We start from the raw sequence: 26,201 nt of genomic DNA on the forward strand, positions 1-26,201 counted from the left end.
TCTGTAAGAGGTGTGGCACCGGCCCGTTGGTTTGATTCTCAATGCTTGGCGCGGAATAAAGCTTTGCCAGACCTTCGCATTGTGTCAGTCTTGCTCCTTTAATCACGGACCCGTTATTGGAGGACCGAACACTGGGGACCCAACAAATCAAAACTACATCAAAGGTCGTAAGAGACCAAGACTGAGAAACTGGTCCAGAATCAGGGAGACCACAGTGACATTACAAGAAATGTAACTCCTGGATTGGACCCTAGATGTGGAGAAAATAGCTCTAAAGGACATCATACACAAAACTGGCAAATTTTGAGTATGAACTGTGTATTAGTTAATAAACTATTAATGTAAAATGTCTTACTTTTACTTAGCCTGTAGTTATGCAGGAAAATGTCCTTGTGCCTAAAAGATTATATAAAGTATCAAGGTGAAGGATCCCGAAGTCTGCAACTTGGTTGCAAATGGTTGGGGGTGAGTGGGGAGTGGCCTATGCAAATGAAGTTGAAATGAAAAACTAAATGGGACAAAAGTTAACTAGTAAATATAAGTAGAAGGTATATGGGAGCTCTTTACACTACTTTTAGAACCTCCAGTAAGTTTGAAATTACATTAACACGAAACGTTCCCACCGACAACCCAACGTCACGCGCCTTCGGAACAAAAACCAAAACAAACACAAAACTGTAATCTTTTTACAGCTCGCGATATCCAAAGGAGCCTAAGCTAGTCTGTCGGGATTGAAATCGACCACCAAAAATCTTGAGTCACGTGGGGCAGGCCCACGTGATCGGAGGCCCTGTTCCAACATGGCGGCCTCCATGGGTCGCTGGCTTCTCTTCCTCCTTGAGCTGCTCGGCTTCCTCACGGAGGCGACCAGCGGCCTCGACTGGGGGTGAGTAAAGGTCTGGAGGCGTGAGCCTGGCTCGGGGATACTCCGCCCGGGACACAGCCCTCCGAGCTCACGGCCGCCCTGTCCCCTCAGGGCCTCCCGAGACGACGACTTGCTGCTGCCCTACTCCCGCGCGCGCGCGCGCTCCGCCCGGGACTGCTCAAGGGTGCGCGCCGGAAGTCGCGACCACGAGAGCTGGCCACCTACCACGGCGACCACCGGCACCCGCGGCCCGGCGGTGCGCACCTTCGTTTCGCACTTCGCAGACCGCGCGGTGCCCGGCCACCTGACGCGGGTGGCAGAGCCCCTGCGCACCTTCTCGGTGCTGGAGCCCGGTGGGTCCGGCGGCTGCGCTTCGAGGCGCCGCGCAACCGTGGAGGAGACGGCACGGGCAGCTGGCTGCAGAGTCGCCCAGAACGGCGGCTTTTTCCGCATGAGCACGGGCGAGTGCCTGGGGAACGTGGTGAGCGCCGGGCGCCGGGTGAGCAGCGCCGGGGGGCTGCAGAACGCGCAGTTCGGGATCCGCCGCGACGGGACCCTGGTCACCGGGTGAGAAGGCAGGGAGCCGCGTGACTGTCGAGGGCAGAGGACTTGAGATTTGGGTTGTAGCCGTGGTGCTGGGTTCAAGTCACCTGACAAAGCTGAGCGTCCGTTTGCGTTCTGCAGAATGGGGCTAGTAATACTTTTCTTGCCGCGTTTGTTCATCTCCCAGTATCACTGAGTGCTTGCTTTGTGTCAGGCAGTGTGCTGCGCGCTGGGGATATAGCAGTGAACAAGCAGACAGGCTTTGTCTTCAGGGAACTCTCCCGTTACTAGGAAAAATAAATAAAAGTTGGGGAAATGATAAGATAAATTCAGATTGCATGCGTGTAAAGAAGCAAGGAACAGGGTGAACCAATATAAACGGAGTGTGGATTTTAGGGACGGTGGATTTTAGGGAAGGTGACCTCTGGGTTGAGACCTGAAGATTAATCGCAAGTTAGCCAAGGTCAGAACTGGAGGAAGAGAACTACAGTCAGAAGGAACAGCAAGTGTAAGGCTCAAAGATGCACAGGGGTTTGGTGTGTGTGTGGTGACTGAAGGAAGGAACAGAGTATCAGAGAATGACAGGACTGACTTTGGTTATTTAAAAACATGCTCTAGGGGGTGCGCCTGGGTGGCTCAGTGGGTTAAACCTCTGCCTTCAGCCCAGGTCAGGATCTCAGTGTCCTGGGATCGAGCCCCGCATCTACGTCTCTGCTCAGCAGGGAGCCTGCTTTCTCCTCTCTCTCTCTCTGCCCGCCTCTCTGCCTACTTGTGATCTCTGTCTGTCAAATAAATAAATAAAATCTTAAAAAAAAAAAAAAACCTTTAAAAAAATGCTCTAGGGACATCTGGGTGGCTCAGTTGGTGAAGAGTCTGTCTGCCTTTGGCTCGGGTGGTGATCTCAGGGTCCTGGGATCGAGCCCTCCATCGGGCTCGATCAGGCTTCCTGCTCAGCAGGGGAGTCAGCTTCTCTCCCTCCCTCTATCCCTGCTCATGCTCTCCCTTGATCTCACTCTGTCTCTCTCAAATAAAGAAATAAAATCTTTTAAAAAAAATAAAAATAAAACATGCTCTAAACCTGGCTGGAGGCTGGGGTGGAGGGACCAGAGTAGAAGCAAGGAGACCAATTACAAGTTGTCAGTAGGCATCAGGTGGTCGTTTGACTAGAGTGATGGCCTAGGAGGTTGAAGGCCGGAGATGAACTTGAAATCTGTTGAGAATCATTGTTTATATTAGATGAAGTATTAACTGGGATGTGTAGACTGTTTACAAAGGCTGCACTCAGGACAGGATGGTTCCTGGGACACCAGGAGCAATCAAGCAGCCAACCTGAGGAGGGGAGGTAGGAGGGAGCCCTGCTACCTGCTTGTCCCTGCTGGTGAGAGAATCACGTGCCTTTTCTGTATCCAGGTACCTGTCTGAAGAGGAGGTGCTGGAAACCGAGAATCCATTTGTGCAGCTGCTGAGTGGGGTCGTGTGGCTGATCCGCAACGGAAGTGTGTACATCAACGAAAGCCAGGCGACCGAGTGTGATGAGACGCAGGAGACAGGTTTGGCGGCGGGGTGTGGCCCAGTCCTGTTGAGAACCAGGACCTCTGGGCTGGTGGGGGAAGCTATTCTTAAGTCTTTGAGCAAGTACGTTTCAAGGTACAGGGGATCTAGGGGGATTATGACAAATAAGGTCCCTGCTCTTGAGACCTTACAGAAGAAAGGAAATAGATATGTAATTTGCTGAAAGGAAGTGGTAAGTGCTAAGAAGGAAAAATAAAGTGGGGGCAGAGGGGACAGGTAGAGGACAGGAGCTGTGAATCAGAATCCCAAATCCCTGGGGGTGAGGCCCAGGCCTGTGTGTTTTAACAAACCCCTTGGGTAATAGTTTGAGAACCTCTGGGATGTAGAATACTAGGGTGGGAAGGGATGCTATGGCCCTGTTGTGGAAATGGCTGTTTCAGACCGAGCAGTCAAGGGAGGCCTCACTGAGGAGGTGCCCTAGATGGAAAAAGCAAATCACAGGAAGAACTGAGGAGAAGCACAGTCCAGCCAGAGAAAACAGAAGGTGCAGAAGCCCTAAAGCAGAAAGTGGCTGCAGGATGGTGAGGCGGGAGCCCCCAGAGACGAGGAAGGAGAAGCAGGCCAGAGTGGCCATGTTGGGCCTTGGGTTTTGTGCTGAGAACAGTGGAAGTCATTAGAGGGTTTTCCCCTGGAGGCTGATGTCACTTAATTTACACCTGAGAAGGGCCATCCAGCGGCTTTGTGGAGAGTAAGTGGGACGGGGCAGAGGGGAGGCAGGACGATACATGTCTAAGTGAAAAACTGGATGGCACGGACCGGGAGGTGGAGAACGGCATTGGACTGGCCAAAAATAACAGGCAGAGCCCAGGAGGCTTCCCAGAGAGCCAGGTGATCAGCCAGACTTCTTCTTCTCTTTCAGGTTCCTTTAGCAAATTCGTGAACGTGATGTCAGCCAGGACAGCTGTGGGACATGACCGGAAAGGACAGCTGGTGCTCTTCCACGCAGATGGGCAGACGGAGCAGCGGGGGTGAGTGCCAGGAACTGGGACCGCCAGGCCTGGGCCGAGTCCTGCTTTGAGGGACCTCAGCCCACTGACAGCTGGCCGTCAGAATCCCAACAGGGGATGTTCACATCCACCTGTCCCCTGCCTTCCCACACAAAACCGTTCCTAGATCTGTCTCACTTCTGGGAACTCATCGCCCTCTACACACTTCCTCTCAGTTCTTCCCAACTTAGGCCTCTGCCCTGCTGAGCCCTGGATAGGGTGATGGGAAGTAAATACAAAGTTAGTAGGGAGAAGACCTCTGTTCGAATCCCAGCTCTGCCACCTGCTAGCTCTGTGGCTACCGACAAGTCTCTCAACCTCTCTGAGCCACAGTTTCTTCCTCTGTGAGAGAGTGTGTTGGTTTGCTCTTGCTCTATAACAGACAAGCACAAACCACAGCCATCTGGTAGATCACAGTTCTGTAGGTCAGAATTCTAGAGGGCTCACTGGGTTCCATGTTGGAGGTATCCCATGGAGGTACCCCCAAAATCAAGCCATTTGCCAGGAAGGCTCTCATCTGGAGCATCAGAGCAAGAATCCTCTTAGGTCATTCGAGTTGTCGGCCGGATACGCTTCCTTGTCGTTGTAGGACTGCAGTCTGTGTTTTCTTGTTGGCCATGGGACCCTCTGCTCCTTCAGCCTGCCCACATTCCTTCCTGTGCATGTTACACACCCCATCTTCAAGCCAGCAAACATGCGTCCAGTCCCTTCCTCCCCTTTGTATTTGTAGTCTCTCCCGCTTCACATTCTGCCAGCAGCCAGGGAAAGGTCTGCTTTTAAGAGCTTTTGTGATTCCGCTGGGCCCCCCGAGATAATCCAGGACAGTGTCCCCACTTGTGGACAGCTGAGCCGTGTAAAATAACACAGTCATGGGGGTGACCTCTCGTTATAGTCACAGCTTGTAGGGGTTAAGATGGGACATTTGGGAGGAAATCCCATTTAGGAATTTGCCTGCCACAGTGGGGGTGATACTGTCCACCATGGAAAGGAAAGCCAGTTAAACAGGAAAGGCAGGGGACACAGTCAGCGTTAATGATCTTGTGCTTCAGCATTAACCTGTGGGAGATGGCAGAGTTCTTGCTGAAACAGGACGTGGTCAACGCCATCAACCTGGATGGAGGGGGCTCCGCCACCTTTGTGCTCAACGGGACCTTGGCCAGTTACCCATCAGATCACTGGTAAGCATGCCAGAGCCCCCTTCTTGAGGTCCATGTCCAGGCCTGTGCTCAGCTGTGTCATTCAACAAAGACTGAGCACCTACTGCGTGCCAGGCACTGGGGATTCAGCTGTGAGCAGAAAGAGCCGAGATCCCTGCCTCTCACTGCTTCCAGGAAGAGAGTCAAATTATACATATTGTGCCAGTGTCCCCGATGCCAACGAAAGGGGTTTTGTAGGTCAGGAAAGACCTCTTTGAGCGTAATGGAACCTCAGCTGGGCTCTGAGGGTTGAAGAGGCGGCGAGGCAGGGCTGGGAGAACCTTCCTGGCAGCAAGAACAACATGTGTAAAGGCCCTGGGGTTGGAAGAGATTGTCCGGGTGGGAAGAACCTATAAAAGGCTGAAGAGCGGGCAGTGGAGAGAGAGACAGCCCTCAGGAACTATGGTAGGGGGTAGGCGGGGTCCACTGGGGGATGGTCAGTGTCCTGGCCTCTTCACACGCTGTGCCCCCCCCCCACAGCCAGGACAACATGTGGCGCTGTCCACGCCGCGTGTCTACCGTGGTGTGTGTGCACGAGCCCCGCTGCCAGCCACCTGACTGCAGTGGCCACGGGACCTGTGTGGAGGGTCGCTGCCAGTGCACGGGATGCTTCTGGCAGGGCGCGGCCTGCGACAAGCTGGACTGTGGCCCCTCCAACTGCAGCCTGCACGGGCTTTGCACAGAGAGTAAGATCTCCGGGGTGGCGCTGTGACTGGGGCTCCCAGCCCTCCCTGCCCTGGCCTTGCCTGGGCCCTCACCTGGCCTCCTTGGTCTTGTCTTGGCAGCTGGCTGCCGCTGTGAAGCTGGATGGATGGGCTCCAACTGCAGTGAAGGTAAAAGCCGCCAGGCCAGGTGCTCCGCACCCCTGGCCCCTTGGGGAGAGGGTGAGCAGCGTGGCAGCTGCCTTTATCCTCCTCCTGCTTCTTGCTCTCGCCTGACTGTAAATCACTGCGTGAGTTTCCCACGGTGGCCACAACAAATTCCACAAACTGCGTGGCTTGAAATAGCACTTATGCTGTCTCAGTTCCAGAGGGCAGAACTGCAAAATCAAGGTGTCTTGCGGGGCCCTCGCTCCCTTTCAGAGGTCTAGGGGAGGCTCCTTCCCACCCCCTCCAACTCCTGGTGGCTCCGGCCATTCCTTGCCTTGTGGCCACATCCCTCCAGTCTCTGCCCATGTCTGTCTCTCCATTCCCTTACACAGACCCCAGGTCATTGGATTTAGGGCCCACTCTAAGTCCAGGCGCCCTCATCTTTTATGGTCTTCACTTAATTGTATCTGCAAAGTCTCTGTGTCCAGATGAGGTCATGTTCACAGATTCTGAGGATTAGGACACAATATCTTTTTTTTTTTAAGATTTTATTTATTTATTTGACAGAGATCACAAGTAGGCAGAGAGAGAGAAGGGGAAGCAGGCTCCCCGCAGAACAGAGAGCCCGATTTGGGGCTCATTCCCAGGACCCTGAGATCATGACCCAAGCCAAAAGCAGAGGCTTTACCCACTGAGCCACCCAGGTGCCCCAGGACACAGTATCTTTTGGGGGGACACAGTTCAACCCACCACAGCCATCCACAGTTTCAAATCCTTCAGGGCTTTCTTTTGAGGACGTCAAAGGAATGAAGCCCTTAGCCTGACCTGCCAGGTGCCGCAGCCCCTCCCCAACTCACTGACCCAGCTCCACTCCTCCAGACCCCAGCTTAGTTGCCCTGTCCCCCGATGCCTGCCCACCCCACCCCCTCCAGCGGTCTGCTGCTGCTGCACTTGTCCCCACCTGCACATCCATGTCTGCTTCCTGGCTCCCTGGCCACCAGTCCATCTAGACAGGAAGCTCCAGGAAGGCTCACTGTCAGGGCCTGCCTTGAAGTGTGTTCTCCTTAACTTTCTGTTGGAAGCATTTGTGAACCTACAGGGCCACTTAGGGTGACTGAGATCTGTTTGCAGTCTTCTTGGCCCTCACCCAGGTGGGGCGGGGCTGGATTTTGAAATGACTCCCCTTTCCCCGGGCCAGCTTGCAGCAATGGCTCCTTCGGGGCAGACTGTGCCATGAAGTGCAGATGTCAGAACGGAGCTGCCTGTGACCCCGTCCAGGGGACCTGCACCTGTCCTCCTGGCTTCACTGGAGACACCTGTGAGCAGGGTAAGCTACACAGTCCCCAAGTCAGCTGGGAGGAAGTGCCACCCAGGGGCATCTCCAGGGTCTAGCCTGGGGGAACCCCGGGGTCACTTGCTTCAGCCCAGCTCTGCACCCACCTGGGGCCCATCCTGTCTGTGCAGAGAGAGGTCCTGCCACTGAGGCCTCCACTTCTGCCTCCTCTCCACAGAGTGTCCCCTCGGCTGGCACGGGCCAGGCTGCCAGATGCCTTGCAAGTGTGAGCACCAGTGTCCCTGTGACCCCCAGACTGGCAACTGCAGCCTGGCCCAGGCACCAGCCCTTAACAGCATCTTCTCCCAAGGTATGGCTCCTCCCAGGCTCCTGGGGGGCAAATGGGGCACACCCCTCCCCTTCCAGCATGTCAGCCTCTCTCTGCTGTCTTACAGTGAAACAATGTCTCCGGCCATCTGAGACCACCCCAAGAACAGGAGAACTCTCCCTTCTCACCGGGTAGGAGATTTGGTGGGACTTGGGGTTGGGATGGGAGGAAATCCCCCTCTCCCTCCACCTGTGAGGTTGACCCCTGCTCAGGGACTGGGCAAGGCTGGGAGGTGACATCAGCCACCCAGGTGATGTTTCTTCAGTGTAAGCACAGAGAGAGTCACAGCTGATGCTCACAGCCACCCAAGTGGGCCTGGGAGATGGTGAGAAGGACCCTGGTCACCACCCCAGTGGGAGTCGACGGGGAAGGGCATCAGGGCTCCTTTTCCTGCAAGACTCGCGACTTATTTTCTCGGGTCCTGATGTCTGGTACAGAAGTGCCAACCTCCGAGGAACTCACACCATTTCTCGAGCACCGCTCTGTGGTGCGCTTTCTGTTTGCTAGTGCAAACCTTGGGGAGGGCGTGCTGAAATAGATTGCTAGGTCCCGTCTCTGGAGTTTCTGCTTTAGTAGGTCTGGGGTGGAGGCTGAGAATCTGCATTTCCAGGGTGATCCCAGGGGATGGTAATGCTGCTGGCATGGAGACCCCACTCTGAGAACTTCTTTTCTTGTAGCTCTCAGCTCATGGCCCAGCCCCACCCACACTGGAGGTGGGAATCAGGTGTGGGTATGAATGAAAAGCTCCTGGTGATGTCCTGGAGGACAGTCTTATCATTAATAATGCAGATCCCAGGTCCCTCCTGGATGTCCTGACTCAGTGAGCCTGGGGTGAGGCTCTGAAGGCCCAGAATCACACCTGAAGAAAACCCCTGGAAACATCCTTTGAAAATGCTCCCAGAGCAGGGACAGTGGCTCCCAGGAGCACCTGGCCCCTGGTCTTAAGTTCAGGCTCCTCAGGTGTGAGACTTTGAGCCCCTCCTCCCCAGTGCAGACCTGCAGACCAGCTGACAACTGCCGGCAAGGGAAGGGGAGCCCTGGGGGGCTGACAAGCATGTCCCCGCCCCCAGCAGTGTGCTCTTGTCTGCTTTTGCATCGAGGGCTTCAGCCACAGAGTTCACATGAAGGAGGAAAACAAGGATCGTTGAAAGACCCCGCCAGCTCCCCAGGAGGGAGGAAGGGGTGCAGTTCTCCCTGCTCTGTCTCCTTTGAGGTTTCTAACATCCCCCAGAGCACGGATACAAACTGATGCTTCCTGGGGCATCATCGTGAGATGATGTATTGTATTTGCCCTGCATAGTTTAAAAAAACGTAAGGCTTATTAGCAGCTTCTGAAAATCAGCAACATTCACATAAAAATTTTTTTTTTCTTTTCATGGTTTCTCTTAAATATCAAGAGATGTGGCAGGGCTGGCCTGCATGGCACACAGGGACTGTCACTACTGCTCCCCGAACGTGTGTCTGGAGGGTGTCCCCTAGCCATGCCAGCCCCATTTCGCTCCCGAACAGTGGTGGTGTTCTCCCTGGAGGCTCCCGACTCTGCCTCTGTTGTGGTGGAGGGGAAACCCCTCCAGCACCGCCCAACAACCCATGTTGAGGCTCTCTCTTCTGCACCCAGGACCGCCTGGCTGGCCCTCACCCTGGCCCTAGTTTTCCTTCTGCTGGTCAGCACAGTGGTGAACGTGTCCTTGCTCCTTGGCTCGAGAGCAGAGCGGAGCCGGCACCTGGATGGGGCCTACGTTTACCACCCACTGCAGGAGATGAACGGGGAGCTCCTGGCCGCGGAGAAGGAACAGCAGGGGGATGCCCACAACCCCTTCAAGGACTGACGCCTCCAGCCACCCGCCGTGGCCTGCTCTGAAAGCTCATTTCGACACGGCCTCGTTTCTGCAAGGGAAACCTCAAGGCCGCTGATCGTCTGGGTGCTCTCAGCCCCGGTGCCAAGCCAAGCTTCTGATAGCACCTGTGCTCAGCCCCTCACCTGGCCCCAGGCCCTCCCCTGGTCGCCTGCCATGACACACACAACCCTAGCAATACCGTGCTCCCCAGAGAGAGACTGCTTCCTTCCCTGCCTGCCTGTGTCTGCTGCCTGGGTGGCCGTCCCCCAAGGGCCTGCCGTGGTGCCAAAGAGCCTCTGGCCTCCTGAGGCAGAGGCCGCTAGCGACGGGACGCCCCGTGACCGCACCATGACTGAGTGGCAGGGTCCAGCCAGCCCCCCTGGACAGGGATGGATCACAGAGATGATGGCCACCTCACAGGACCTTTCTCTACAGACCTCATTGCAGAATTTGCCAATTAGAATTCTACTTCCTGTCACAGGGAGCTCCTTCGAAGGGGCGGGGGATGGAATCATGTTTACAAGCTTTCTATTTTGGTATCCTGCCCTGGAGAGAGGGTTTTTTTTTTTTTTAATCACTTGAATAAATTGATGTAATAAAAGGAGCCCCCCAGGTGGCAACTAAAGCCTGAATTGTGGATTTCTGGAAGTACCTAGGTCTTAAGGGTGGGGTTCTGTCACCTGAATCCAGGGTCATAAACGGGCAGCCCAGAGCACCTCCAGCTCCCTGATCTGTTCATTTGATCCAGGGTTTCTGATTTTGTGGTGCACACAAGTCACCTGGAGATCTTGTTAAAATGCAGATTCTGGCCCAGGATGGGGTACAAGAGTCTGAGTCTCTCACAAGCTGCCAGGTGATGCCAAGACTTGGGGGGACGGGCGGGTCTGGACCATGTTTTGAAAGAAGGAAAAAGTGTAGTCTGCACCATGACTTAACGGGATTTAAATTAGTTACCAGCGTTTAAACGTCAAGAGATAAACAATTTAAGATTTCTGATTTCTTTTTAAAAGAGGGCGAGCCCACAGCCCCTACCAACATCCTTCCAGGGCAATGACTTGTCAGAGATGAGAATCCCCGGTCCCTCTGTGGGCCTTCCTTCTCCAGGTCATCGAAGCCTCCAGCAGTCTGTGGCCTGCCAGCCCCGTGAGTATCTGAGTTTGGAACCCGTGGCTGTGGAGGGTCTTCAGGAAGTACCTGGCAGTTCCCCCTGACCACCCCGACGAATGGGTATTACCCTGTGCTCAGCAGATCTTTGGGGATGAGAGATGAGGGAGGTCCTGTAGCTCCCAGCAGATATTAAAGAGACTCACGTACATTATGAACTGAGTGTATCCTCCCACAATGATTCCTGTGTTGAAGCCCGAACCCTCTTCTCCTTCCCCACCAACCCATGTGGTAGTATTAGGAGGTGGGGCCTTTGGTTTAATTAGTTTTTGATGAGGTCACAACAGTGGTCCCCTCAGGATGGGATTAGCGCTCTTACAAGAAGAGACGGGAGGGCACCATCTCCACACAAGCACAGAGAAGAGGCCATGTGTGAGCTGTCAGCTGTGCAGAAGCCAAGACGGGGGCCCTCACCAAGAACTGAATTTGCCGGCACCTTGATCTTGGATTCCAGCCTCCTGAACTATGGGAAATAGATGTCTGTTATTTGTAAGCTGCCCAGTGTATGGTATTAGTCAAAGCTTGAGCAGGCTAAGACACAGTATAACTGGTAGCTATCTAGTCCTGTGTAACCAGTCCAAAACTTGGTGGTTTAAAACAACAAGCAGTTACTACTTCTTTTAAAAAACAATTATTTTTCATGATTCTAGGGTCAACTATGCGATTCTGTTGATGGGGGCTGGTGATCTCAGCTGGGCTCACTGGTGTGTCTTCCATAGTTGATGGGCCCACTGGGGGCTGGTCTGGGATGGCCACAGCTGATGATGTAGCTCCACCCAGTGCCTCGTCCCCCAGGAGGCTGGCTCAGGCCTGGGGTCCGGGTGGGGGTGGGGATCCTGGAAGAGAAGCACACAAGGCTTTTCAAAGCTTCGGCTCAGAACTGGCATGACCTCATTTCCACCGTGTTCTGTGAGCTGGTCCAAAGACACCCAGATTCCATCCCCGAGACAGACTCCACCCTCTAGTGAGAGGAGCTGCAAAGAGACCTGGGTCCAGGAGGCTAATTGAGCCCATCCTGCAGTCCATCCACTGTTCTGCTGGTCTAGTTTCACTTCAGAAAGGAAGAATTTGGTTCCGAGAAGTAAAATATCACAGGCCAATTTCCCAGACTCCAAGTTCCTGCAGGAATGTGTTTGTGGGTCTGCGTGTCTTTTTGTCTGTCCCCCTGAAGTTGAGACCCGCTGAGCCAGCCTGTGATACTTCCTCCAAGATGCTGTGTTTTGGTCCTGCAGTGGGAGCCAGAGGCCAGGTTGTCGATAACCCTGGGCATAGTTGATCCTACACCTAGTGAACCATCACCCAAAGCCCACACACTACCCACGGCCAGGCAGCTGTCATTTCTACCTCCTAATTCAGCCCCTTTTCTGGGCTTGTGACCCAGGTTGGAGGGAAGGGAGGAGTGGAGTTCACAGCACGTCCAGGAACTGAGGGCGGCTGCTCATTTAAGGAACTAGGCAAACTCTTCACATTGTAAGTCCTCCTTCCAGAAATGGAAACAACCAAGTTCACATGTTCCTCTGGGGACCTTGTGTTTCAACACCACCTGGAAGTCTTTTTCTGTGTTTCGCTCTTTTCCAGGGCACAACTGGTCCCTGGGCTGCTTGGACATTTTGCTCCCACTGTTCAGGGGTAGGAAGTACTGACAAGAGCTTGGAGAAGTTCCCAAGCACCTTTGAATCACGTCGGCATGTTCCTGAGACACAGTTCCCGAGCCCAGCGGCAGGTCAGAGTGTTTTTCCCGGGAATGTTGTATGATTGTAGATGTCCACATCCTGTCCCAGACCCATCGAGTCAAAATCTCAGGGGTATGGGGTCTGGGAATCTACAGGGAACACCTTCAGAGGTTCTGAGGCAACGGGCTGTAGAAACCTGTGACCTGGAAGCTCTGACCTCCACAGAGGACGTCTCTCTCTGTCCTTGGCTGGGCTGGCAGCTGAGCTGGGAGAGTACAGTGCTGTGCATAGGCTTGTTGGATTTCAGGCCAGAGGGAGCTGAAGAGGGTCCATCACGGTGTGCTGGAGGGGTTCCTGGTTCAGCAAAGAGGCTACGTTCACCCTCCCTGTTTGTATAGGGGTCTGTCATGCCTGTCCAACACCCGGTGCCCTGTATTCGCCTGGATCCCTCCCAGCCCGTGAACCTGAGATAAAGAGGTGAGGGCAAGTAGTTTATTTGGGAGGTGACCCCAAGAAGCCCTGGTGGGGAACAGAGAAGTGAGGTAGGGAAGGAAAGGCAGCCAGTACACAGTGCATTAGTGAGCAGCTCCCCACTGTGGGCAGCCAGGAGAATACAGATAACATCTTGGGGCTGTGCCTCTGGTGGGGTGTTTGTTGGCCAACACGCTCTCATTGTGTGGGATGGGGGTTTCTCCTGGGGGTTAACTCCTTGGCATGTCCAGCCTGCCCTATACAGGGGCTGAGTGTGCTTCACCAACCAGAAGTAGCCATCAGAACTTGCAGTTGCTTGCATCTAGACACCTCCCGGTGGTAATCAGAATGCCCAGTGAAGGCAGGACTCTGAGAGCCAAGGCTGTGAGCCTCCCTACCATTGCCTTTAGGGTGCTCCCTCTCCCCCATTCTGGTACCATCCCATCAAGTCCAAGATGGCATGAATATAGGGGTCGGAGGTAGTCCCCTGTCCCAGTTGGCTCACTAGAGCCTACCCTGGAACTTCTGCTAGAATTTGGGGGAAAACACTTTGCTGAGATTGTCCATTTGCCAGGGTGTGGGCCACATGTAGAAAGAGAGTGAAGTAAACGTGGAGAAGAACCAAATCAAGAGAAAAGGGGGATATAATTTAAGTGCCTAGATTCAGCTATACCTGAAGCCACTATCATTCTTGGACCAATTACATGGACCAGTAAACCCCGTTTTTGCTTGAGGCACTTCGTGTTGGATTTGGGGGGTCTCTGGCAACCCACAGAGTCTAACACTCATACTGTTCAAGGAGAGACACATTTTGGACTCAGGCATTTTTCGGAGCTTAGATGAGGCCTGGAGCAGAGGCAAAAAGGTGTTTTTTTAAATTCAAACACTTAAACTCTAGGGGTGGGTAGGAACACGTGCTGACACAAATGTACAAGAGCTCGTCATTAAGCTTTGGGATTGGTAGTTGGGGATTAACATGGACCAGTTACGGTGGCGCAAGCATTCCCCCCCACCTCATGGTAATGATGGAAGACCCCTGGGCACAGGATGTGGACCAGATGTCTTGGTGGCCTGACCACCAAGAGTCCTGTGCCATGGTAACACATGGCAGCTAGGATGCTCTTCATAAAACTTGAGCATCAGGAAAGAATCCAGAAAGAGGTTCAATCCTGGGCTTAATGGGTGGCTTTCCAAGACTCTTAGGAGCCCTGATATGGGAATAATTCAAGTGTGATGCCCAAAGCTTCTACTGGATTTGCAAAGGGGTGTGTATCTCAGAAAACTTGGGCTCCAGGAAACTCTTAAGTCAGTGGTTTCAAGTTGTGCTTTTTGGGGACCCACATTCCTTGGAAATGCCTCCGCGGGGGCAGGGAGGCACTGAAGTGAGGAGAGGGAAAAATGGACTGAAGAGAAGTCTGAAAGCCACAGCTGCCTTTCCTGTCCCTGAGAGCTACCTGGCACTTTTCCTTCTGGCTCTTTCCAGGCCCTGCCCAAACTCCCAACAGCTGCTAGTGCCCTGAGACCCTGCCTCCACAGAAGCCCCAGCAGGCTGCTTTGGACCTGGCCCCTGGCCTCTGAGGAAGAATTGGTCCCAGAGGCAGACTCTGGGCCCCAAGGGAGCCCTAGTGTGTCCTCCCCTCTCTGGGCCCCGCAAACCTCAGGAGGCTTCTGAGGAGGCAGTTCTGCCCAGGACAGACATCAGCAGTGACTCATGGCTCAGAGCTGATTCCAGCTGGCCTGCCCCAGGGACCTGTCTTTCTCAACACCCACCACATGCAGGAGTCAGCTGGCTGGTCCTTGGAGAGCTCTTACCCACAGTTGCAGAGAAATCCATGGCAAAGTCCCAGAGAATGAATGCATGCACTGTACTGAAGCAGGCAAGGGCTGCTTCCTCTCCCTCAGTTGGATGTGTTGGGTGCGGCTGGGTAACCAAACCCGGTATAGACAGGGTACCCCAGAGCAGTCCTACAAGAGAACCACACCTTCTCTGCTTCCCCAAGTGACAGTCCTTGGCCTCCTGCTCCAAAACAAGAGGGCCTTTTCAGAACCCCATGATGTGTGTGGCAGCCAGAACCCCTGCTCCGTGTCCCAAGGAAACTCACAGGAAGGACAGCTGGTGCCCTGGACAAGGTCCCCACCCAACCCCCAACCTCAGGATGATGGCTGTTGTTGAACATCACACTAGGTCTTAGGTCAAACCCCAGGGAACCAGGCAGAGTGGCCCAGAAAGATGGATGGCAGGGCCCTCACCTTCACCTGGATACCTGGCAAAGAGAATCCAGAAATGCACCCTCAAGAATCCAAGTCAGCAGTGCTGAGTGGGCCCAGGGAATAAGCATTTAATTCCACTGATAAACTATGCATGTATCTCTGTATGCACCCTGTGCTTGTGCAATGGTTTGAATAGCGTTTTTCCCCTGCCCCCCAGAATCAGCGTCCACACAGAACCTTAGAATGTGACTTTCTTTGAAAGTAGTTTTTGCAGATGTAATTAGTTAAGGATCTAAAGCTGAAATTGTACTAGATTGACAGTGAACCCTGAATCCAGTGCCTGGTGTCCTTACAAGACAGGAGACACACAGAGAAGAAGCTGTGTGAAGACAAGCAGGACGAGAGCAATGCAGCCACAGGCCAACGCGTTCCGGGTGACTCCAGAAGCTCCGAGACGTAGGAAGCGTCCTCCCCTAGTGTTAGGAGGGGCACCTGCAAACGCCTTCATCTCAGACTTCCGGCCCCCAGAACGGTGAGGGAATCCGTTCCTGTTGTTTTAGGTTAACCAAGTGTGTGGGAATTCGTTACAGCAGCCCTAGGGAACTACTACTGTATGTCTGTGCTTTATATATAAAAATGTTATATTTTGTATGCGTCCCCTTTCCCCCAAGAACCAACTCGCAACCCCTTGAGGGTGATACCACCCCTGCTGAAAATGCTTTTGCGTCTTAGAAACAGCAGCAGAGTAACTCCTGAAGAAGCCCAGGGAAACCCGCAGGGTTTTAGGAGGTAGACAACTGAGGTATATCCAAATCGAAAACGCTTAATGCTTTTGGTTGGAGCAAATGATCAGGCAAACAAGGAACATCATGTTTTATTGGCTGAAATAGAGTGTTTGGAACAGAATTATTGTATTCTCATCAAACAATTCATTTTATAGGAGGAGCAATTCCAGAGTGCAGGGTGGGGCGGGGGGGGGAGTTCTCAGAAGCCCCGTATTTCAGCCTGTAGAGAACATTCTCTAGCCAGTCAGGGAAGATACCACTCCGAATGATGCTCTTCCAGATTTAGTAGATTTGCTCAGAAAACGCAAGCAGTTGCTAAACGGGAGAGGAAGAGGGAAATTATATCCCGACACCCACTTTCCTCCTGATGCTCGTGGTGCCGAGCCTTCTGTCCCAGGAGAAACAGTGACAGGCGGGCCTCCTCCGGAAGGAGTCTGGAGTGTTTGGTTGAGATGCCTTAAGTCATCAGGCTAAACTTTGACGTTTATCGTGTGCTTTCTGTGTGCTGGGCGCTGGGCTTGCGGACTCTACAGCTCCTCTCACTTGTCCCATGACAACCCAGTGAATGAGGTAGGCACATCCCCATTTTACAGATGAGGAAACTGAGGCACAGGGGGGTTAAGTCACCTGCTGGAGGTTACACAGCTAGTGAAAAGAAGGCTGGGGTTTGAACCCCACCCCGTCTAAATTTTAAGACCCAAGCTCCTAAACACAGTGCGTGGGCAGGATCCTTTTGCTAGTGTGTTGTTTCTGTCCTGGTCACAACAGGTTAATGAACAAGAGGGAGAAAGAAACCAAGCCAAGGAACTTCCAACCCTGAGGTTTAGGGAAATACAGAAGCCAGGAACTTGGCAGCCCTTGGATTTTTAATTTCACACCTCCCAAAGGTAGGAAAGACCTACTGATTGATGAAGCTCCAGCTTGGGCCCCAGAGACCTCCAGCAAGGGAAGGGGACTGCAGCAGATGCATCATGGCTGTCTGCTGCTTCCGTGGCCCAGCTTCCCTTGTCCTGGGGTGATCTGCTCTCTCCTAACCCATTGCTGCTTCTGGAGGAAATGGCAATCACAAGACCTGCAGCCCCTTGGCCAGTACATCTGTAGGAGTGAGCACTTTACTCAAACAGGGCCAGGCAGAGGCTTCTTTGGGATTTGAAATAGAGAATTCTCTCAGCCTTAGAGATTGTGAACCCTGTGGTTGTAGACTTGGGGCTGCTGGCAGACACCTTTCCCACTAGGCAGAGGAGAGGATGAGACCAGCCTGAAAAGAGATACAGAGCTAGGAGTCCTGGGTAAGGTTGAGAGAATGAGCATATGAGCCTGAGGACACTACGCTCCTGGATCCAGCCATACCTGAAACAAGGACGCCCTTAGCCATCCCAGTTACAGGACCCAGGGAATTCCCTTTGTTTGCTTAAGCCAGTTTGAGCTGGAGCCTTCTCATGGGAGAAAGAATGAGCTCTCGGGAGAACTGAGAGGGCCTGAGGCTCATCCCTTTTTTCCAGGCTGGAGAGGTCACAGCAGATCCAGGTTCCAGTTCTCAAGCCAAGTATAACCCCAAGTCAAGGAAAGGCTTCTCCATCCTTCCCTGGTGCTAGTCCTAGACAATTAATGTATGGGGAGTGCTAGGGCAGCTTAGCCCAGAATGCTTCTAGGGCACACCTGGGTTTTAGAGGCAGGCAAGAAACTCATCTAAAGACTGGTGCAAATATCTCAGATTCCTCAGTGATTAATGCCTGGTGACATGGGAGCAACTAGCTTTGAGAACATCCCCCATCTCCCCCTACCACTCTCCCTCATGTGCACATACACCTTGATGCAGGATGCAGTTTTGGATTTTGTTCCTATACCTGAGGAGCAAACAGAGATGGATGAGACTCCCTCCCTGGAGGGAGAAGGATGTCTCTGAGAAGGTAGCTCCTTCTCTCTGTTCCAGGTTTGGGGGTGAGGCAGGTAGGCAAGGAAGTCCTTGCTCTCCTTGTTCCATCATGCTGAGACCGCATGGAAGCATCAAGCCCACAGTTGCAAGCCTACCCCTTGGGCAAGGCCCAGTGACTCTGGGTGTTGACCAGAGATAACCCCCAACTGTAAGGAAGGCTACAAGGGAAGAGTACCATTGAGCCATCTGGGCCCAGATTGGCCCCCCAGCTGTTGATACAGCCATATTTGTGAGGTCCCTCCCAGGCAGATAATGTGAGTGACAGTCACAGTGAGGGGTAGGGTAGGGACTGGGGTAGCCCCATCAAGGAGCAAAGTTGTATTGCCTTTACATGGTAACAGTGGCCCCGTTTTGCCAACAGTCCCAAATGCCTAAGGGAAGCTGGACAGTTGGATTTCTGTATGAAATGCCCCCAATTTTTAAATCCCTCTATAGGCGAAACAAAAGTCAGATCAGTCTGCAGGCTGCCAGTTAGTAACCTCTGACTTGTTGCCTTTTTGGAAGCCCCAGAAAGGAAAGGAGACGTGTCCTCAAGCCCCAAGGATACCCAAAACTTTTTCATGCAAGAACTCAGGGAAAGTCTGTCAATATTGAAGCTGGTTGTAGGGGTCAGGTTTGCCCTGGGATGGACACAACGAAGTCACAACCTCCTCCTCCCCACAGGGGAGTCCTGGTGCCATGCTGAGATCCTAGATCTAGCCTTACCTGAAGCAAGGACTCCTGGACTGGCCAGCTGAATGTGATCATGACTGGTTACCCTTTTGAGTGGGTCTCTGTGACTTACAACCAAAAAAGTCATAATTAAATTGCTCCAAGGAAAGAAAAGGACCTCTAGAGGAGTTTAAAGACAGCCAGAGACACTTCATCCCTGTCTGGGCTTCCCCACCCTCCTCAAGTCAGTGGTGGTCAGGCTGCCTTCCTAGCCAAGTGCTGGGAAGATGGGTTTCAGGCCCAGGTGGGCTACTCCCCACAGAAAGTGACCCTGTAACTCATATATCTGCTCAGCACGCATGTCTTGGGACACAGGGCATTGCTTTGCAGTCCGTTGTGAAAGTCATTTCTGCCAACCCAGCATTCTTTCCCTCTTCCTGTGGGGCACCCCAGTATTCCTAGAGGCAACTTCCTTATGCTTTTCAAACCAGGTGGTTGGCGTCAGGAACAGGCATTGGTCCAGGTAGACCAATCGCTGAAACCCCATCTTGGTATGGTAACTGGCCCAGATCGGACACAGGACCCTGTCGGCCAATCAGTATTCTCTGGTACCCTGGCAACTGTGATTGGTTCAGGGACCAGTGTGGGACCCAGGCAGGCTGATTAGACTCCATTCTGGGAGCTTGGATGGAACTTTGGGAGACAGAGGTTCTCATCTGCAGCTGAGCTGGGGAGAGGGAGGGACCCTAGTGGTGGTGGGATCCCCTGCATGGGGAGGGCACCTGAGAAGGAAGCTGCCCCCAGGGAAAGCAGAGCCAGGGATGGAGAGGGGATGCTGAGCCCGATGATATCCCTGAGCTCCCGGACCAGGCAGACCCAAAGGTGGCCCACCCACTCCCTGGCTTTTCCTTACGTGAAGCCCAAAGAAGATCATTCCGTCCTTGCATCCTTGAGAATGCGTGAGCTGGATCATTGCCATTGGCTCCAGATGCCCCAACTTAGTCAGTGTCCAGACCCAGGGCTGCAGCCCACATGGTCCCAGACCCCATGGACACTTACAGACCTGGGAGGCAAGCAGGCTGCCCCACAGGGCTCAGTCCCAACTATCTGGAGACCAGGGGGCTGCTGTGGGACTGGCCAGATGAGGAGGAAGTGGTGGCGCTGAGCTGGGAGAAACCGCTGGTGCAGGATTCCAGGCTGGACATGGAGCCCCTGGGGAAGAAGGGCATCGCACACACATTACCTTCTGGTGGAGACACAGGCTTGGGGCCCCCACACAGCAGTGGAAAAGCTGGTGATGCTGCAAATGAGGCCCCAGGGCCCTTTCCACGAGGCTGGTAACCACCCCAGGCACAGAGGGCAAGTGTAGAGGGAAAAGCAAGTGAAGCTGTGATGAGAAACAAGGCTCCGCCCATTTTCCTGCCCCACCCCCAAAGATCCCCACCTGCCGCACACCATTCAGGAGCTTCCATGAGCTGGGGATCTAGCATGGCCCAGAAGGTGCCCCACGGCCTGGGCAGTCCCCAGCCCTAGCTCTAGCCTAGGCCAGGCCCCTCATCCCATGCTCTCACAAAATACTGTGCTGAGACCTCCGGCACCTCCCAGCTGTGTGACCTTGGACAAGGACCCAGGCTAGAACATCGGTATGGCATCTACTGCTGGTTCATAGTTACATGCAGGTGTGATTGTGTGGCCTCCTGCTCCATGACGGCAGCCCCTGTGTGTCTGGTCCCCCAGGGCCCAGCCCAACGCCTGCCTACTGAGGACGGCCAGGAGCTAGCCCTTGACCTGGTTCTCTGTAAGCTGCTGAAGGTCAGGGCTGCAAGCTTCACCCACACGGACCAGACCAGGCAGGCTGGCAAGCAGCATCTGGCCCGCCCTTTAGCTGCCACCTGCCTTCCTGGAGGCGGCAGGCCCTGGATGCTCGTGTCTACGAGGTCTGTCCCCTGCACTGGCTGGTGCCCAGTGCCCAAAACAAGCTGCTTCCCAAAGAGGAAATCACCAGCCCTGCCATGCTGTGGGGCTCTCTGTGGAGTAAAGACACTGGCCCAGTATCTCTCACACTGGGCTGCACGTGTCCTTAGGGCACTTGGACCTGCACCTGGCATATGGATACAGATGCACACCCTCCTGGAGCCTCGATTTGACCCCACGGTAAAGAATATAAAGCATTAATTTTAGAAGGAAACTAACAGAGGGACTCGGTGGCTCAGTCAGTGGAGCGTCTGACTCTGAATCTCAGCTCAGGTCTGGATCTCAAGGTCATGAGTTCGAGTCTCATGTTGGCCTCCACGCTGGGTGTGGAGCCTACTTTTTAAAAAAAAGAAAAAAAAAGTAGGAAACTAACAGAGCTATGTCATGAAGCAGGAAGCAAAATGACATTTGTTTTTAAAAGATAAACTGTAAAGCCGTGAAGAAACTGCCAGCTCCATCTCGTCACCCTCTGCTTCATTTCTGCCATCAAGTGCTTTCTGTATGCCTCAGGGAAGGGCAGGCTTCCACCAACCACTTCTTCCTGATGACAACTCCGGATGCGGGGGGTTTCAGCGGCCCCCGTTTAACTGGTGGGGAGGCTGAGGCTCAGACGGCTGAAGTGACTTGCTTGAGGTCACCAGGAAGCGCTGGAGGTCTTAGCCACCACTCTCTCAGAAAGCAACACTTGGGGAGAGATGTCTGCGAGACACTATTCTAGAATGTTCTAGAACAATCCAGACCCTGTGTTATGGGTTTCTAGGAGTGAGAGGAGGTCCAAAGAGGAGGGCTTTGGGCTCCCCTTCCCTCTGCCATCAATCTGGTATATTGGGGTTCTGTCCAGAGTTTCATTGGAAGGGGACGTTCTGCAGCTGGAGCAGGATTTAGACTTAGCGTTGGATCCAACTGCTCACACGGGTGCTGAACCACTGGCGAATTTTAACAATACCCATGCTGGGGCGCCGCCCCTGGATAAGCTCAAAGGCACGTGAGAGAAATGAATCCAATGTCACCCACCCCAGAAGGAAGGAGCCTCAGAAGCGATATGGGCCTGGCCTGGAGGAGAGTGGGGTCAGGGGGACGGGGGGGCCCTTCCTGCCCAGGATCCCCGCCCAGCCCCTCCTACCTGAAGTCCTCAGACGCCAGCACCTCGTAGTAGTAGAGGAGTTTGCACTTGGGGCCGGGGCTGTGCAGGGCCGTCAGGACGTCCTCCACCCCCGGGAGGCTGCAAGCCGCATTCCCAGGGGGGCTGTGCATTTGCCACTGGAGCAAATAGATACCAGGCCACCGGGTCACATGGGAGCCCTGAAACACAGCAGCCCTCCCTGAGGCTCTGGTCCACGTGGGGGTGAACGGGAGCCCCTTGCCAAACCAATCCAGGGCCTCCTGACGTATCCTTGACTCCTCCGCCGTTATCCCCCTATCTGGGGGGCTGAGAGCCTCCCTCTGATCGGGTGGGAGTGGAGGCCGGGGGTTGGAGCTGCAGTTGCAAGGAGAACAGGTGCAGGTGGTTAAACACCTGGATTTTGTTGGGCTTTTGTTCTGCTGCCCCAGGAGGGATCTGGGCAGGGAGCTGGCAGGTTGGTTAGGGTTAGTGGAGGGCCCGGATGGTGAGAATGGAGGTGTTAGTTGTTATAACTTCAGAGATTATAGAGGGGCTATATAGGGTGCTAGGGGTGCTGCTGTGTGAGGTGCAGGACAGACTGCTGCACAGGGCCTTGGGTGCGACCTGCCGTGCTCCCCAGAGCCTGTTTGTGCAGGGTGGGTGAGTGAGTGGGGCTGGTGGTCGAAGACTTGCAAACACTGGCCTCCAGCAGCATGTGAGTAACGGCGGGGCAGGGTGGTTGGTGTTCCAAGACACATCTGAGTTCCGTTGCCAGTGTTAGGGCATCTCTAACGCTCTAGGTTCTGAAACTAACACATCAGAAATCACTGGGAAAGGGTAGGGGATGCCGAGTCCAGGCCTCATGCCCAGAGGTTCTTTTTTTTTTTTTTTTAAAGATTTTATTTATTTATTTGAGAGAGAAAGAGAGAGCATGAGAGGAGAGAGGTCAGAGGGAGAAGCAGACTCCCCACTGAGCAGGGAGCCCGATGTGGGACTCGATCCCAGGACTCCAGGATCATGACCTAAGCCGAAGGCAGTCGCCCAACCAACTGAGCCACCCAGGTGCCCCAGTGCCCAGAGGTTCTGAGTTAGGCCCCTGACATGGGGCCTGGCAGTCTGAGGCTTTGACAAGAGTCCCGGGGGATTCTGACAATGGGGTCCTGGGGTCCCCGAAGTCCTCAATCTGCCCAGTTCTTTCTCCCTCACTGTCCTATGGAGTCGCTGAGGTCAAGGGCCAGAACCCCAGCACACAGTGAACACTCAATCTTGTACGATGAATGAATAAATGAACAAAGGAGTTCAAACCTGGATGCTCTCCCCTTCCCGGCAGACAAGAGGGGCTTCGACACGGCTGTAATCCACACCTAGGACCCAGCCTTTGTCCATCAGCTGCCCGCCGGCCCTGGCCCCCGGCTCCTGGCGGCCAGGCTGGGGCATCTGCTTGCTGTGGTACAGGCTGAAGACCACATCCCCTCTCAGGATGTCAAAGTCCCAGGTGATGACTGATTCCCCCTCCAGAATCTCCACCGCAACCTGCATGGAGGGTAGGGGCAGAGTCTGAGAGTCCCATCTGGAATCCCACCAGGAGTGGGGAGCTGGGATGGGGAGGTCAGCTGTAGGAAGTGCTGTGGGCTGCCCACCTGGGTCTCCAGTCCCCACTGTGGCTGTGGGGAATATGGGCTGCTAAAGCCCCCAGCTTCCACTGTCTAAGAACTGCTCTGGGGAGATGCACCTGTCTCTGTCTTGAAATGGCTAGGAGGTCCCACCCTGTCACGGGGTGGGTAATCCACAGCCAAGTCTGACCGAGTACAAAAGGCCTGTCCATCTGTCGTGCTCTGCACAGCCCAGGGCTCCCCTAGGGTCCGGCTGGGCAAGACTCGGTGCACCGCCCCTGTGCTTACATCCCCCGACCCTGCCCCACCTCTCCTTACAGGTTTCTGCTGAGAGCTCATCCTGAACACATCGCTGGCACAAGAACCCTGGCCTCAGGCTCTGCTTCAGGGGACCCTGGCCTAAGACAACACCCCAGCCCAGCGTGCCCTCCCAGGCCAGGTCCCAGCACCTCATGGGGGGCCCCTCGGAGCACGCTGGCTGACTGGTAGGTCTCTCTCCACTGCCGCAGCTTGTCCGTGTGCTCCTGCTCCTCCTCCGTCAGATAGAGGGACTTGGGGACCAGCCCTCCTTCAGGGACATTACACTGGGGGACAAAGACAAAGGTGGCAGGCCTGGCTGACTCAAAGAAGTCTGTGACCCCTGAAATTGCACTTGTCACGGTGACCCTTTAGTGAGTAGGGAACCGGGCTTCCATGACCTCATTGACTCTCCAGGAACCACAATGCAGTAGGAGCTATTATTCTTCCCATTCACAGAGGAGGAAAATGGAAGCTCAGAGAGGGCAGACCACTTACCCAAGATCACACAGCAGAATGTGGCTGAGCCTGGGCACAAACCCATGTTTATCAATCCCCCCGCTGGGCTCATGTCTCTTATTACCATGCTGGACTTATAGGCCCATTTGCTAAACATAAGTCATGCATACGTATCTCAACAAGTGGAAAAAATGGGCAAGCTTGGCAGAATTCCTAGGAAATGCCTTTTTTAAACTCAAAAATCAGGTAAATTTGGAGTCTGGTATTCTGTTAGAGAAGGAAGAGGGGCCTGCCTTCCCATAGCCAGATGAGGTAAGACTGTCCTGACCCAGGGTCACCCCTTTCTGTGTCACCTCACCCCCAGGGGGAGGCACTAGAAGGGGTCTGTGGCTGCCTCCCCTTCAAGCAGTTGGCCGATCTTCCCACTCCGTGGAGCTGTGGAATAAATCCCTTTGGGTACACCAGCTCCGGGGTCCAGACCACTGGGCTGGGAGTCCCCTGTCCCGGCAGCAGAGGGCGCAAAGCCAGCAGGTAAACTGCTACCTAGCAACATACTGAATGGGGAATACCAAGAAAAACCCTTGATGGCCTGGTCTCTGTTCTTCCAGAAACTTCCATCTGGATCACTTTGTTTGAAAAAACCAAAGTAAGGTCCCTCCTTGGGAGAAGACTCACCTCTCTTGGGGGCAGCTTTGGAAAACAAGGCCTGCCCCCAAGAAGGGAAAGCGTGACCTCTCCAGGTGTCGGCACCCACACACACAAGGGCGGGGCCCCACCGCAGCCCCACCCCAGGGCCTGCGGCCACACACTCACCACACACTCTCCCCCGAGGAAGTCGGGGATCACTTCTTTATCCAGGTAGTCCACAAGGCCTCCGGGGCCCTGGTAATTGCTGCCGCTGCAGATGAGAAACTTCTGCCTGGTGTTCTCATTGATGAAGGGGCTGATCTGAAGTGGGGGAGGGGAGACAAGATGAACGGGGTGTTTGTTTGTTACGTGGAGAGGCAACACGTCACAAAGAATCAACCACTTTATTTCACTGGTTTTTTAAATTTTAATTTAAGCAATACACCCAGTGTGGGACTTGAACGTGTGACCCTGAGATCAAGCATCACGTGCTCTTCTGTTCTTTTTTTTTTTTTTTAAGATGTTATTTATTTATTTGAGACAGAGAGAGCAAGAGTACACGTGCACGACCCAGGGGCAGGGCAGAGGGAGAAGGAGAAGCAGACTCCCCCGTGAGCAGGGAGCCCGACACCCGGCTCGATCTCAGGACCCCGAGATCATGACCCAGGCCAAAGTCAGACGCTCAACAACTAAGCCACCCAGGAGCTCCAACGTCACACGCTCTTCCATCTGAGCCAGCCAGGTACCCCAGAATTAACCATTTTAAAGCGAACAGTTCAATTCCTTTTAGTTTCTTCACTATGTTGTGTAACTACCACTTTCCTGCAATTCCAAGACTTCTCATCAACCCAAAAGGAAACCCCATTCCTTTTACACATTCATACACATCAGCAGTCCCTCGCCATGCCCCTTGCCCAGCCCCTGGCAACCACTGATCTGCTTTCTCTCTCTGTGGATTTGCGTGTTCTGGACCCTTCGTAGAAATGGAAGCACACGACACGTGGCTTTCCGTGTCTGGCTTCTCTCACTCAGCGTCATGGTTCCCTAGTTCATCCACATTGGAGCCCGGGTCCCGCCTCGTTTCTTTTTATGGCTGAGTAATACCGCACAGTATGGATGATGCTGTTTCGTTGACCCCAGATGGAAAGAATTTCAATACTGAACTCAGTCGGTTGTTTCTCACAGCACCCCCCACCCAGTGCTGGTGTGGTACATGACGAGATCTGTAGTTGCGGCAGGAAGGAGGGACTTGGTACTGTCGGGGCACAGGCCAATTCAGCAAGGATGCCACAGGTGGAAGATCGACAGGGAACTGGGAATGCCACCTGTGTGCTCACTGTCCTTCAGCCTCCATCCTGGGAAGCGGTCCCCTGCGGGCCTCGACAACTTGGCTCCATTCCATTGACTTTCCCTCTGGTGTGGCCACTGGGCGGGGATGGGGGGCAGTGGCAGGAGATGGGGGGTGGGAACAGAGAAAGAGGCCAGGGTACTTCTTCCCCCACTCCCGCCCACCTCAGTGCCCCGGACACCCCCACCCCCACTCCGTTCCAGCTCTCGTGGGGTTCAGTAACCTTGTCATCCCCTCTGCTTGTCCCTCCGTCCCCGGGGGTGGTCAGGGCTCACTGCAGGGGCTAGCTCGTGGGGCCTCTCCATCCTGCCCATACCTCTGCAAGGAGTTCTTTCATGTTACGTCCCCACTAAGCCATTGGGGTGAATCCCACTTCTGGCCAGCACCCTAAAGGGCTCCCACCACCACCCAGTATCCAAA

The 26,201-nt window shown here is 54.1% G+C and overlaps 2 protein-coding genes and 1 long non-coding RNA gene across 5 annotated transcripts in view; 1 reads left to right on the forward strand and 2 right to left on the reverse strand.

Moving 5' to 3' along the window:
- The first annotated feature begins 770 nt into the window (after window positions 1-770).
- NAGPA (N-acetylglucosamine-1-phosphodiester alpha-N-acetylglucosaminidase) lies at window positions 771-9,473 on the forward strand. 3 transcript variants are annotated; one of them, XM_032843764.1, is made up of 11 exons: window positions 771-886; window positions 977-1,432; window positions 2,819-2,958; window positions 3,840-3,948; window positions 5,016-5,144; window positions 5,643-5,848; window positions 5,948-5,995; window positions 7,170-7,298; window positions 7,483-7,614; window positions 7,700-7,763; window positions 9,029-9,473. In XM_032843764.1, the coding sequence occupies exons 1-11, from the start codon at window positions 801-803 to the stop codon at window positions 9,459-9,461; spliced, it is 1,932 nt and encodes a 643-aa protein (XP_032699655.1). In that variant the 5' UTR covers window positions 771-800; the 3' UTR covers window positions 9,462-9,473. The 3 variants fall into 3 exon arrangements, with proteins under 3 accessions (XP_032699655.1, XP_032699656.1, XP_032699657.1); XM_032843765.1 differs by having other exon boundaries at window positions 9,251-9,473; XM_032843766.1 differs by lacking the exon at window positions 9,029-9,473 and adding an exon at window positions 8,310-8,870.
- Window positions 9,474-15,831: 6,358 nt separating this feature from the next.
- On the reverse strand, window positions 15,832-17,971 carry LOC116858849. Its single transcript, XR_004381025.1, has 2 exons — window positions 17,584-17,971; window positions 15,832-16,089 (listed from the first exon to the last, which is right to left on the reverse strand). It is a non-coding gene; the product is annotated as an uncharacterized LOC116858849 (long non-coding RNA).
- A 4-nt stretch (window positions 17,972-17,975) lies between these two features.
- SEC14L5 (SEC14 like lipid binding 5) overlaps window positions 17,976-26,201 on the reverse strand; it is a 38,694-nt gene continuing 30,468 nt past the window's right edge. Inside the window, exons 12-16 of the mRNA XM_032843763.1 lie at window positions 24,620-24,754; window positions 23,500-23,634; window positions 22,743-22,970; window positions 21,459-21,637; window positions 17,976-19,573 (exon numbers count right to left, since the gene is read on the reverse strand). Of these exons, the coding sequence (XP_032699654.1) occupies window positions 19,465-19,573; window positions 21,459-21,637; window positions 22,743-22,970; window positions 23,500-23,634; window positions 24,620-24,754 (786 nt within the window). The 3' untranslated portion in view covers window positions 17,976-19,464. The remainder of the gene's footprint in view (window positions 19,574-21,458; window positions 21,638-22,742; window positions 22,971-23,499; window positions 23,635-24,619; window positions 24,755-26,201) is intronic.

The sequence above is a fragment of the Lontra canadensis genome, unplaced genomic scaffold (assembly GCF_010015895.1).
Source record: "Lontra canadensis isolate GAN:19392208 unplaced genomic scaffold, GSC_riverotter_1.0 scaffold143, whole genome shotgun sequence".
Taxonomy (NCBI): domain Eukaryota; kingdom Metazoa; phylum Chordata; class Mammalia; order Carnivora; family Mustelidae; genus Lontra; species Lontra canadensis.

Excerpts from the sequence above, each read along its gene's own strand:
- NAGPA (XM_032843764.1), top strand. The coding sequence starts at position 801 with ATGGCGGCCTCCATGGGTCGCTGGCTTCTCTTCCTCCTTGAGCTGCTC. Across the intron at positions 5,145-5,642 it reads AGTTACCCATCAGATCACTG|CCAGGACAACATGTGGCGCT; the intron begins GTAAGCATGCCA and ends CCCCCCCCACAG. Across the intron at positions 7,764-9,028 it reads GAACTCTCCCTTCTCACCGG|GAGATGTGGCAGGGCTGGCC; the intron begins GTAGGAGATTTG and ends CTTAAATATCAA.